A 13,796-nucleotide genomic window follows, 5' to 3' on the forward strand; every position below is an offset into this window, starting at 1 on the left:
GGACCTGGTCCCCTAAAAGAGCTCGATGCACACACAGGAGCTGTAGGGAGTATTTCATCTCTCCAAAGGCTGAAACCCGCCCCCGCAGCCCTATGTGATCAGTTTTGCAGCTACGGACTTCACCTCCTCTCAGAGGAGGAGACTGAGGAGGGGCGGCGAGTGTTAGGAGGGAGGGAGGAGGAAGGTTTTGGGTTTTTTTTTTTTTTTAAACTCCGTGTTTACCCAGGGTTACGGAAGACTTGGGTTTCAGGCCCCACTCAAAATGGAGCCAAACTACCGCCTCGCCTAAGATGGCGGCCTCTCCGCCTATTAGCTCAAGGTCTCAAGCGCAATTGGACCACCTCGAAGAGGCGCACATCCTAGGCTCGCTCAAGGTGTCGCCCCGCCCCATGACGTCACGCGAGAGCCGCCAGCTTGACGTTCCGGGCTCCACCTTCACCTCTCGCGCCCGAGCCTCCTAAGATGGCGGCGAGCTTGCCTCCTCACAGAACGCCGCCACTCTCAATATGGTAGCTGTTTACCATATTTCTCCACCCCTCTCCGCCTCAATTTCCTCGTGATTTTGAATAAACTTTATTGATTGCTTTGCATCTCTCACAACCCCTAATAGTGGGTTCACCCTGGCGACCTCTCCGGCAGTCTTTTTTTCCAGACCCGGCGAGCCTGTCTGGTGAAGGGTGCAGCGACAAAGCCACTTGCCAGTGCGCCCGGCGGCCCCGCCCCCCTCCCTCGGCTTAGACCTCCGGTCTCTAGAAGGCTCGAAGGGCCAGACTGTGGGAGGGTTGTGGCGAACGCTGCCCTAAAAGCCCCGGCTGACCATGGGCACTGCGTGACGCGGCATGTGGTTTCTAGGAGAAGGCAAGTAAGCTTCACAGTTTTGCAGCGGCAATCCCAGAATTCACCGCGCGCCGCCTCGGGCCGGAACTGCCCGGATAGCCTCTGCTTAGCGCAGAGCTGTGTTGCCCCGGAGCGAGCCCAGCCTCTGGCGAGTCTCTGGGGCTGAGCTCTACGCCTTGAGGAGTTTCCCTTGCAGCCTTGGGCATGAAGACATCTCTGTAGCGTTTGGGACCTTGGACATTTTTTTTACAGGTTTGAGGCGTGAAAAGGTTTCTGTCAGTGGGGGAGGCGGAAAGAGATCCTCGTAAGTTTTAGGGGTTGCAAGCAAGATAAAATTCTTATTTAAGACGAGACGTCTGTCAGGTGAGGGGTGCAGCGGAACCCTCGGCAGTCTGAGGGGATTGCAAGGCAATGCCTGCCATTTGGAGCTGTGGAAGGGGAGAAAAATTCTTTGCTTAGTTTCGCGGGCGTGAGGAAATTCTAGTCAGTTTGCTGGGGCTTCGAAGGGATCCTTTTTAGTGTCAGGGGTGAGATGAGCGCCCTGTCAGCTTGGGAGTGGAGGACGAAATTGCGGCTCATTTCATTTTGGAGCATAATGAGACTCCTTACTGGTCTGGAAGGAATGCTACTGAGAATGACGAAAAGGATCATTTAAACTCTCCGAACGCAATCCCAGAACTGTGATTTGAGTTGGGTGCCTAGTGTTGTTTGTCTGGTTCCTGAAGGCTTTGGGGGCGGGGGGGGGCGGGGGGGCGTAATTCGGAATAACCTGCGGAGACTTTAGGGATTTCCGCATCTCTGCTTCTTCCTATTTTGGGGGCTAGAGAGGGTCTCTGGTCTTTTCCTCAGCTTCCCTCTTCCCAGCCTCATCCTTTATGCCTTGGTTTGCGTCATAATAAAGGGAGCTGAGAGTCCTGGGAAGCAAGAGGGCAGTGAGAAGAGAGGGGTTCAGTAAGGGATTAAAGAAGCTTCCCGAAAGCTTTCAGATATTCACATGAAAGCCGGAAAGAAGTTGTCACCGACTTCGGGGCCAAAGAAGGTAGGGGTCTGGGGGAGGCGTTTGGAAGGCAGGGCAGAGCAGAAAGCAGAACGTTCTTTCTGTTCTTTCCAAGTGAGAGAAATCCTGAAGGGTGGGTGGACTTTCTCCGCTTAACTCCTGCACTCTCACCAGCTGTGTTGAGTCCCGGCTTGGTTACTCCCTTTTTCAGAACTGGAGGTTGGTACCCAGGGGGTGGGGTGGGGGCGGAGACACGGAATGATTTGGAAATCAGGGGCTGGAGGAGTCACTTTGTAAGAAGTGTTGTTTGTGTCTAGCCATCGTATAGGGAAGGCGCTTGCCTTTCTGACCCCGTAAAGCTTCAAAACTGGCACGGCGCAAAACGATCCAACCCCCTGTGAAGATGGCCTCGGTGCCTGTGTATTGCCTCTGTCGACTGCCTTATGATGTGACCCGCTTCATGATCGAGTGTGACATGTGCCAGGACTGGTTTCACGGCAGGTAAGAAGGGCAGGCCAGGCTGGTCAGGGTGCATTGGCCAGGTGTGTTGTTTTCACTTGCTCTCTCGTCCTCTCAGCCCCGTTTTCTACCTAGCCCCCTCTCAATTTACTAGACTTAGGTTTTTCTATCCCTCCTCACCAACTAGGTCCTAGCTGACAGTGGTCTCTGGTTTCTCTCTGTTTTCCTATGTGTATTTATTGTACTTTGTGTGTATTCACAAATATGTGTGTGTGTGTGTGTATATATATATATATGTGCTTTCGTATTTGATTTTGTAGCTGCATTCTAGCTACAAAGAAAGTATCAGTTGTGTGGTTGGTTGTGTTTTCCCTCATATCCTGGCTTTGGGGGAGGCAGTACTGCATTTTTGAGATATCTGAGTCTAAGAACATGGATTTCTTTGTAACTTACTATCAGTGGCCTTGGCCAAGTTCCTTTTGCTTCTTTGAGCCTCACTTACAAATCAATACTTCTTTCATAGCTGTAAAGCAGTTTGCTTGCGTTCTATAAATGGAGGCAGAACTGGAATAATATTTTATTTCTGTGCTGTCTGCAGGACCATCTAACTGTATTAAAATTAAAAGACATAGGGTAAAACAACAGGATGAATGCACCTGTCACCCAGGTTTCCAGTGAGGTTAGTGTAGGTAATAAAAATCAAAATATTATCCTATTACTAGGGGAATTTGTATGCTGGAGTTTAATAAAAAACAGTATTTGGTACCATTCTCTTGCTATATGTTAAAGTTCTAGAATGTTAAGTTGTCAATCTTAACTTTTTTTATTTTATTTTAACCTTTTTTATACTCAAAAACAAACAAACAAAAAAAAAGGGTGAGGTCAGTGGGTCTTATGTTCAAGGCCTGCCTGAGCCAGTTCAAGGCCAGCACAGCAACTTACATGATTCTGTCTCAAAATAAAAATAATGTAAAGAGCTTGGGATGTAACTCAGTGGTAAGCTCTTGCCTCAAAATATCAAAAAAAAAAAATTTCATCTTACAGTTGTATATATGTCTGTGTTACTTCCTGGAGGTAGAGATACCTTTTCTTTGTATTTTTAATATTTCTAGTGCTAAATATACAAGAGATATTTAGTATATTTTTTGAATAAATGAACAAGTCATTAAAAAACTGTTGCAATATGGCCCTTAGTTTTTAAGTATGTATGTTCAATATCTCTGGGAAAAGGCTTCTGCTCACAGTGTAGAAATCTGAAAACAGAACAGGAATGAATGTTTCCTAACTTCTTACCATGTGTCAGACTCCATAATTGACATTCCATAAATTATTTTGTCTGTACCCAAGTCTGAAAGTTAAAAGTTTTTTTCTACTTGTGCAGGCTCCCATATGCGGGTGTGTACACTTGTATGGAGGCTAGAGGTCAGCCTCAGGCTTCATTCCTCAGGAGCCAACTACCTTGTTTGTTGGTTTTTTTTTTTTTTTTTTTTTTTTTTTTTTTTTGAGATAGGGTCTCCCAGTGGCCTGGTGGTTTATAACTAGCCTAGGTAGGTGGGCCAGATAGCCCCAGGGATTTTCCCATTTCTGTCTCCCTACCACTGGGATTATATGTACTCAAAGCCTTTTACATATGTTCTGGAGATTGAAGTAAAGTCCTCATGTTTGCCTAGTAAACACTTTACTCACTGAGCCTTCTCCCCAGCCTGAAAGTTACACTTATGAGAGAGCACACTCCTGTAAGTATGTGTATTTGCATCCATGTGTGCACATGCGATTGAAGAGGTGTCAGGTAGCTTCCTCCATTGCTCTCCATCTTATCTTGATTGCCAAACCTGGAGCTTCGGTTAGGCTAGCTAGCTAGCAAGCTCCAGAGATCCACTTGTCTGTTTTCCCTCATTGCTAGGGTTGCTTATGGCCATGCTCAGTTTTATGTTAGTTTCGGGGATTTGAACTCAGGACCTCTTACTTTCATAGCAAGCTGAGCCATCTCCCTAGTTTCTGAAAGTTAGATTTTAAAGTGTGTGTGTGTGTGGGGGGGGAAGTCTTGTGCATACATGGCATGATATTAATGTGGAGGTCACAAGACAACTTGCAGGAGTCAATTTTCTCCTTCTACCAGGTGAGACCAGGAATGAACTGAGGTTGTCAGGCTCTTGGTGACAAGTACCACCTGCTGAGGTATCTTACTCATTAGCCCAACCCAGATTTTTAAAAGAATGATTTTTTTTAATGAGCTTTAGGGTATAGGCCTGCAGTTACAGTTACTTTGGAGACTGAGGAAGGGGGATTGCAAATTCAAGGCTGGACTGTGCAAAAAATGATTTTTTTCTTATTGTATAGATGAGACATGTTCATTATAGAAAACAAAAAAGAATAATAGAGGGAAATAAAAAAGTCATCTATGAGTTTGTTGGATACAATCCACTGTTAATTTTTTTGCTGCTGTTGTATTAACTCTTGTCTGTTGAATTACAGTGTATGTTTTTATAGGTTAGGATTATATCATAAATACCATTTTGTGATCTCCCTTGCTCCACCCATAACATTTTAATGTGGGTATTTGCCAGGTTGTTAAATAGTCATCTACAACATGTTTTTGATACTTTCTTATCTATATGTTTATCACAAGTTACTTGGTCATTCCCTTTATGGTTGTATACTTACATTTCTTACAAATAATGTGAGGTGATAAAACTTGGGGATTCTGGGAAGGATTTTGTATTCTGATGTGATTGTTGGTTAAAACAAAAAAAAAAAAACCATGATTGATGGACATCTTTGTACAGTAGATAGTTGACATTTACAATGATAAAACAACTGAAACTTTCAGAATTTTTCAACTTTCAAATGTTTTATGAGTTTATGGATCAGATCTGTCTTTAATCACATTTCTAAGGTATATTCTGCTTTTGTTTGTACATGCTAGCACAAATTTCATGAAAGCATTCAGTTTTTAAATTTTCTTCTGCTTCTTTCTGTGGGCTGCCAGAGAACAAGGGAGCTAGCTGAAAAGCAGATCCTTAGTGGGCGGCTTGCTGTTCTCGCTTACTCAGTACACCCCCACCCCTACATACTCACTGTACTCGAAGTTTTTACTTTAGGTCAATTGGAAATTACTAAATATTGTAGTGTTTTCTTGATTGCTTACAGTAGTTAACCACATAGACCCAGTGTGTGTATGTTGTATGAGTATGTGTGTGCTTGTATGTGTATGAGTATGAGCATATGTTTGTGAGCCCACCAAGGCCAAAGTAGGACATTAATTGTTTTGTTCTATCACTCTCTGTTTTATTCTCTTGAGACGGTTTATCACTGAACCTTGAGTTAAGCTGGTAGCTAGCAAGTTCCAGTGATCTTCCTGCCTTTGCCCCTCCCAAGACTGGGATTACTGCTACACCTGACTTTTTACCTAGGTGCTAGGATCTGTGTACTAAGGTCCTTGATGACCATGCAGAGCACTCTTTTACCACTGAGTCATCCCAGCCCAAATCCTACAGATTTCATATTCACAAATGCCTAGAGATGATAGACTTGTGAAGTCCAGCTAGGGATTATGGTGCATAATGACAAGTTGCTACCTTGAGTGGTGATAGTAAGGAAGGCAACTATGCTATTTTTGATGCTAAGAGTCTGAAACTGTCGAGGTTAAGTGATTTTTCTGAGTATGGATTTGAATTTCAAATTAATTGTTTCTAGAGTAGTGTTCTCAAATTTAGAAAAAAATACTGAATAGTTTCATTCCTCTTGTAAGGCAGTTGAGTTGTACAAAACATGATGATTTGTAGAGCACTGCACTTTAAACTTTAGTGTGTATCTATTATTTGAAAGACCTGTTAAAAAACTAGATCCCAGCCTCAGTTTTTGATTCAGTCAGTAAATGGGGCCCACATTTGAGAAACATAAATTTAAAACAGTATCGAGTTCTTCCACTTGTATAGAGTATGGTAACATCTGCTATTGGTGGATAGATGAGATAACATTATCATTACTATATTTCATCTCTGTGAGGCCTTAGTTTTCCTGATAACAGTTATGATAATTTAAAAAGAAATGGTTGTATACATATTAATTTGTGTTTTTATTAGCATACAATAATGGATATCATGACATTTTATTTTTTAAAATATGTATTTATTTAGTGTGTGTATATGTATATGGGAGGACTGCACATGAAGTATAGCAAACATGTGCAGGTCAGAGGACAGCTTTTCAGAAGTTAGTTCTCTGCTTCTGCTTTGTTGAAGCAACTCTCTTGTTTCTGTTGCGGCTAGCTAGTCTGAACTTGTGGGCAACTCTCTTGTTTTCACCTCCTATCTCCCTTTAGGAGTACTGGATTTACAGATATACACAATTGCATCTGACTTTTTATGTAGGTTCCAAGGATTGAATTTGGGTCTTAAATGGCAAGTGCTTTTACCTGTTGAGCCATATCACCAGCCAGACCTATTCATGTATGTATTTTGATCATACTCACTCCTCATTACCCGCTTTCACTCCCTCCTACTGATCCCCTTCCTCTTCCCACCTTATTTCTTCTACTTTTATGTCTTTTTTTGGATAACCCATTTAAGGGATTTAAGGAGGCCTCCTTATCAAGATTATTTCCTAGACTTGAGCAACTTACTAGTGGTTGAACCACTGAAGATTTGCCTTTATATCTTCAGGGAAGGTTGGAGCCTTGTGAGCCCCTCCCTTTTCTAGGACAGAATGCTAGCAGGCCAATCTTGTGCAAATCTACAGGTAATCAAGTGTTTAATAGCCATGTCATGCTCAGAACTCAGTGTTCCAAACTGCTCCCCCACCTTCCTCTGGTTCTTCATTTTTCTGTTTCTTCCTTCCAAGATGGTTCATGAGCCTTGGAGAGAGTACTATGTAGATGTTCTATTTATAGACAGTAAATCATTTATTCTTTGTCCTTTGGTTATGAGTTTGTATTCATGACCATTTCTACCACTACAGAGAGAAGTTTTCTTCCTGTTTTTTTTTTGTTGTTGTTGTTTTATTGTTATTCCTGTTTTTTTTTGTTTTTTTTTTTTTTGTTTTTTTTGTTTTTGTTTTTTTTTTTTTTTGAGACACGGTCTTACTATGTAGTCTTGGCAGGCCTGGAAATCATTCTGTAGACTAGGCTGACCTCAAACACAGAGATCTACCTGCCTCTGCCTCCCAAGCACTGAGATTAAAGAACTATACAAGCATAATCATCAAGAAAAATTTCTTTTACTAAAGTGGAGAGCAGTAGTATTCTATAGGTATGAGCTATAGAATATACCCTATAGAATATAACCTAGTATTCTATAGGTTATTTAGATGATAATTTGATGGGTACATTATGTTCACTGAGCAGAATAACTGCAGTAGCTTTGTCACTCGGGCCTGTGATCTCTAACTACAAGCTTTTGACTTGTTTTGTGGTACCAGTTTTCTTTTTTCTTTTTTGCATGGGGTTCCTTGTTTATTTTGTTTGGAGGAAAATATTCTTGTTTAAGTTTGGTGGTATGAGTCCCCACCCCCCCACCGCCCTTTGGCCCCTTTCCTCTCTGTGCTGGAGTTTTAACTGATTAGATCTTATGCAAGTTTTGTGCTGTGCTAAGAACTATATTTGTTATGGATTTATGAGTGCAATGACTCCATCCTGTCCAGAAGACATTATTGCACAGCAGTCTGCTCTTACAGTTTTTCTGCCCCTTCTTCCACAGTGCTTCCTGATCCTTGAGGGAAAATGGTGTGATATAAATTTCTATTTTTTTTTCAAGACAGGGTTTCTCTGTATCCCAGGCTGTCCTGGTACTCACTCTACAGTCCAGGCTGGCCTTTCGGGGAAAGAGGTGTGATATAGATATCTCATTTAGAGCTGAGCACTCCACAGTGACTTATTCTCTGCATTTTGACCAGTTGTGAGAAACTGTATTAAACATCATCCACTACATAAAGAAACTTCTGATGAGGGGGTCTATAGATATTTAGAAATATTTAGAAGATAGTATAATGAAGGGAAGGTGAATAATAAAGGTAAAGGTTTAAGTGGGGAGTAGACACAAGGATGAAGTTGGGGAGGTAGAGGGATAACCAGCACTAAGGATGTTTGAAAAAGCCGTATAAATGGTAGTTTGTAAGCTTCCTGTCATACGTACACACATACACACAGACAAGCTTAATTTAATTTACCTTACATAGAGGGATAATGCTCATCCCAGAAGCCATAGACTATCAAAAAACTCAATGCCGGGCATGAAATATCCCAATTGGGAAGGTGGTTGTAGAGGCTACTCCCCTTCAGAAAAACAATACAGAGTATTGTTATTGTTCTTGGTTATTCGCTAGAACTTGATGGTAAGATCCTGTTGCTGAAGACGCCATATACTTTGATCACAGGATATGGAAAATTCAAGCAGTTTCTGACCTGGAAGCATTCTTTCTACTAGCTAACTTTCATAGTATCAGAAGGTGTTTTTATAGGTTCTGGGAAAGAAAAACCATCAACAAACAGTCTTACCCAGCTGTGAATTCTGTGAGCTACAATAATGACTGGCCTGGCAAGATATGCTCATTGGCGCAATAGTAACATGAATGCTATGGAGGTAATCAGCAGCTTTCTAATTGGACTTAAGGTCTGATCCACAATGGGAAACTCATGCTATGTTCTGTAAACCTGTCCAAGAACGTAGGAAGTAATAGGCTCTGCTAATATTATTTTGCTAAAGGGATATAATATCAAATGGCCTTCTGAATGCTTTTTAAAAAAATTCTAGTTCTATTTATTTCTTCTTTCCTCCCACCTCCCCCTGCTTCCTCTCCTTTCTTTCTCCTTCCCTCCCTTCCTTGTGTAAGCCTTTGTGTATGTATGTGCCATGGTGTTCATGTGGGAGTCAAAGGACAACTTGTTAGCATCATTTCTCTCTTTCTATCATGTGGGTCCTTAGGATCCTTAGAGAACAAGTACCTTTAACCCACTTAACGATTTTGCCAACCCTCTTTTTTGTCCCTCCCTCTTTCAAAATTAACTTTTATTTATGACTATTTAAGTACAGACGTGCATGCCTGCATGTGTGTGCTTGCATGTATGTATGTGACTGAGTCCAAGTGCTTGCCTATGTGTGTGCATGCATTCCTGCACCTGCATGTAAGTCCCTGCCTGTACATTCATGTCTGTGAGTGTGTGTGTGTGTGTGCCTGCATGCATGCTTACAAGTGCGTATATGCCTGTGTGTACGTGCATGTGTACCTGCATATGCAGGCGTGCTTGCGTGTGTGTGTGTGTGTGTGTGTGTATACGTGTGTGTACACGCGTGTGCGTGTGCTTGCACCTATATGTGTTTGATGTATGTTAGTGAGGGCGTACCTGTGCCGTGCTGATGTGTGGAGGTCAGAGGATAACTTTGAGAAGATAGTTTTCACCTTCAGTCATGCTGAGGCAGGATCTGTCTTTCTTCTACCTTGCTGTGTACTCTAGGCTAGCTGCCTGTGAGCTTTGCAGATGATTCTCCCATCCCCACCTCCCTGTAGGAGAGACTGCTGGGATTACAGATGTACACTACTTTCAGCCCACTTTTTAACAATGAATCTAGAGATCAGATTCAGATCGCCAGTCTTGCATGGCAAGCACTTTTACCCACCTTCTTGCTGGGTCTCTGCATAGAGCTGTACTTTATCTGATACTAACATAACCACTCCTACTTTCTTTTGATTAAGGGTGACATTATATATATATATATAGTTTTTTTTTCACCCCTGCAGCTCAATCTCAGGCAATACCAGGCAAGCATTCTGTCATTGAATTATCCCCAGTCTTTATCCCTTTCCTTTCAGTCTACACTTAAACATAACATGAGATTTTGTTTTTAAATTTTGTGTGTGTGTGTGTGTGTGTGTGTGTGTGTGTGTATTTTGCTCTTGTGGTGGGGTGGGGGGCATGCATGTGGAGGTTAGAGAACAACTTTGTAGAGTTGATTCTCCTTTTACCGCTCTACATAAATTCCAGGGACTGAACTCAGGGCTTCAGGCTTTGAGGGAATCATCTTGCCAGCCTGTTTTAGTTTTTGAAAGGGTGTCTTACATAGCTCAACTAACTTCAAACTTGGCTGTGTAGGGTATATATGTGACCTTGAACTCCTGATCCACCTGCTACAACCCTCTTGGATTATAGGCCTGAGATAACATTTTTGGTTTTATTCAGTGCTGGAGGACTGAATTAAACGCAGGACTTTGTGTATGCTAGGCAAGCATGATACCAAATGGTATCCTTAGTCTTCCTCTGTTCTGTGTGCCTCTGTTTATATTATCCTGCCTTTCTGAGGGTTACTTATACCTGTTTTATAATTCCATATTGCTTTTTTCTTTAGTATAGTTGAATGTGTCTCTGTATATGTTCTTACTTTTTACTACAATTACCTGGTATTTCTATTTTCCCAGTTCAAGTGAGTAGAAATTTCTCTTTAAGTGCTTTTATATTTCCTCATTTATAGCAAAATTAATCTTAAGTATGTATTCTACATACATTGAGAACTACATCAGAGAGCCATAATGTTTGTTTCTGTATTTTAACATGCCCTCTAGATGTTCCTGATATTACTTTAGAAAATGAGAATCATACAAGGCAGTTGTAGCACATGCCTTTAATCCAAGCACTCAGGAGGCAGAGGCAGGTGAATTTCTCTGAGTTTGAGGCCAGCTTGGTCTGCAGAGCAAGTTCCAGGACACCCAAGGTTATACAAAGAAACCCTGTCTCCAAAAACCAAAAAAAGAAAAAATTTGAGGAACATGAATCAGTTGGTATATTGCTTCATTTGCATTTGTGAAGCTAGGTAGGGTTGGATCCCAGCATCACACAAACATGGCATGGTTGTACATGTCTATAATTGTAACACTCAAGAATATGGAAGCCAAGAGAATCAGAAATTTATGGTAATACTTGCTACATAGTGAGTTTGAGGCCAGCCTGGGATACATGAGACCCTGTCTCTAAAAACACCCTGAGATATTTGTCTAGTTAGAAAATGGTGCCTTTCTAGAGTCTGCATTGATGAGAAATAGTTTTATTTTGAACATATATCAATATGGGGCTTGCTGATAGATTGAATTGGGATTGTGAAAGAAAGAGGTAAAGAATGACTTCATTTTGAGGAGCTTTAATATAAATGGGAATAGAGTATTTGGACAGTGACTGAGAAGCTCACAAGATATGTAGAGAATGGCCAGTTTTGTCTGTAACAATCAAGTTATTTTGGAATTTAGAGAGTTCTTTTAAGTGGCAAACTCATGCCAGGTACTGAGCAGAGAGAGCAGAAACTTCTCAGGTACATGGAACTTGTTTTGTCTGTCTGTCTGTCTGCTGTCTTTCTTTCTCCCTTCTCCCCCCCCCTCTCTTTCTTTCTTTCTTTCTTTCTTTCTTTCTTTCTTTCTTTCTTTCTTTCTTTCTTTCTTTCTTTCTTTCTTGTTAGTTTCTTTAGCACTGATCCAAGTCCTTTCCCTGGAGGCAGTGGAGCCAGTGGTGAGAACTGTAGGTACCTTTGCTTCTTCTGTTTTTGTAGATTGTGTTCTGATAAAGGTCATTGCAAAAAACTCAAGCCAAAAATTGATTTGGATTTTTTTCCGAGATTGTTTTCAAATGAAGGAAGGTAAAATATACTCGTCTCTTCTTTATTTATGGATGAAGATATTGACTTTTCAAGTTATAGGTTGGTGACAAGACCTGGCTTTTTGATCATTCTCAGAGAGCAGAGGCTGAGCATATAGGAAGCCAGATAGAATCAGCAACACTTGTTCTGGCTCCTCTGATCTTTGGGTCCTACTTAGTTCCACAGCCCTGGATGAAGCAGTCAAGTGCCTGATTTTGTGTTCTTGTAGCATTTGGTTCTACTTATGGCTATATTTTATCTACATACTTGATTATATATTATGGACTCATGAAGACCAAAATTTTTGTATTGTTCTGCTACTTAAATAGTTTTGTAATTGCTAGCAATTTGCCTAACTAATCAGATTCAATTTAATCATTGTTACAGATAGCATTTATCATGTATTAAGCACTTGAATACTTTAAGTTCATTGAATCCTTGCAACGTCTCTAAAAGGTGGTTGCAAGTAATTTTTCTGTTTCACAACTATAGAAACTAGGGCACAAAACAGAATTTATATAAACTTCCTATGTTCACACAGTTATACATGGAAGAAGTGAAATTCAACCCCAGATAGTTTGGCTCCCGTATCTTTGTATCTTTTAACCTCTGTGTTTTAGTATCTCAGTGTTGTACAGTGTGTCTCTGATTTGTTATAAAGATTAAATATTATAATATATTTAAAGTCTATAGCTCAGTGTTCTTTTATGTAGGCTTTTCTTCTCAGTTACTTTTATGTAGGCTTTAAATTTACTCATTCATTTGACAATCATTGTTCTGTTTTACTTACTTTGTAGCACTTAATGAAACTGTTCTGACACTGCCTGTCTCTTTCCCTCTACAATGCTCATTCTATAGGTATCTACATACAATTAATATTTATTTATGTGCTCATTTACTTAGTAAATATTTGTTGAGTCCTTGTACTGAGCCCAGCTTAATTTCGGTACCCAATGTTGTAATAATTCTCTTCACCAAGGAAGCTACCCTGAGTAAGACAGCATTTACTATCTTTGGTACCTGGTGATAATTATTGAGACAGTGCATTAATTTTGGCTTATCTGCCACCCTTGTCTAAGGAGTTATCTGGCCCATTGCATGTTTGCTGAATTAGGATGGGTAATAAATGAAACAAGACTGGGAGATGGAAGAGCTGAGGACTTTTGGTGAATACTGGAATTTCTATGTGCTGGATATAGTCAGCGCAAATGACAAGTAAGTGAACATTTGTTGTAGGTCAGCATAGGTGGAGGTGAAAATAGGTAGTATTCATCAGGAGTGTCTACAGTAGGGAAGAGGAAGAGCAGTAGCACCATGGCCTGGCAATATGAATCCAGCTGGCTTTACCTTTCTCTTGTTCACTTTTTATGGTGCTCAAGATTGAACACTTATGGCCTCATTCATTCAAGTATTCAAGTATTCAATCTCTAAGCCACATCCTCAGGCCTTTTTTAGGTTAAGGGTGGCTTCATGAGTATGTGAATCCTGTTGTCACATGGAGCCCTACAATTGAGGTTTAATGCAATGCTTCTGTTGTCCCAAAAGTCTCAATATATTTTAACTTTGAATTTTTGTATGTGACATCAGTGGATTGTGTGCTGAGAACTTAGAACCTTGAGTTCTGTGGTCCTACATCTTACTTCTTTCTTGCCTCCCTGAAATGGATTATGGCTAATTGTTTGAGACTCTGTCCCTAAGTGGAGATGTGGAGAAATTCAGGGTCCAGAACATGCACACTATGTACTGAGTGATTTGCCTTCACCCCCAAGAGAGTGTGACAGAAAAAATTAAAAATTCATATTGCCAAGGTTAAGTCTGTCATTATAGTTACTCGGGAAGCTGAGGCAGGAGAATCATAAGGCAGCTTAGTGAGACCCTATCTCAAGTAG

The 13,796-nt window shown here is 41.0% G+C and overlaps 1 protein-coding gene across 6 annotated transcripts in view; it reads left to right on the forward strand.

The window, feature by feature from the left end:
- Positions 1–711: 711 nt before the first annotated feature.
- The window catches only part of Phf8 (PHD finger protein 8), a 117,878-nt gene continuing 104,793 nt past the window's right edge, over positions 712–13,796 (forward strand). Inside the window, exons 1-3 of one of the 6 annotated variants that reach the window (XM_076918618.1) lie at positions 931–1,089; positions 1,950–2,053; positions 2,152–2,335. In XM_076918618.1, the coding sequence (XP_076774733.1) occupies positions 2,238–2,335 (98 nt within the window). In that variant the 5' untranslated portion in view covers positions 931–1,089; positions 1,950–2,053; positions 2,152–2,237. Of the gene's footprint in view, positions 859–930; positions 1,142–1,753; positions 1,877–1,949; positions 2,054–2,151; positions 2,336–13,796 lie in introns of those variants that run through there. The other 5 variants (XM_076918619.1, XM_034485171.2, XM_034485174.2 and 2 more) reach the window with 5 other exon arrangements.

The sequence above is a fragment of the Arvicanthis niloticus genome, chromosome X (genome assembly GCF_011762505.2).
Source record: "Arvicanthis niloticus isolate mArvNil1 chromosome X, mArvNil1.pat.X, whole genome shotgun sequence".
Taxonomy (NCBI): Eukaryota; Metazoa; Chordata; class Mammalia; order Rodentia; family Muridae; genus Arvicanthis; species Arvicanthis niloticus.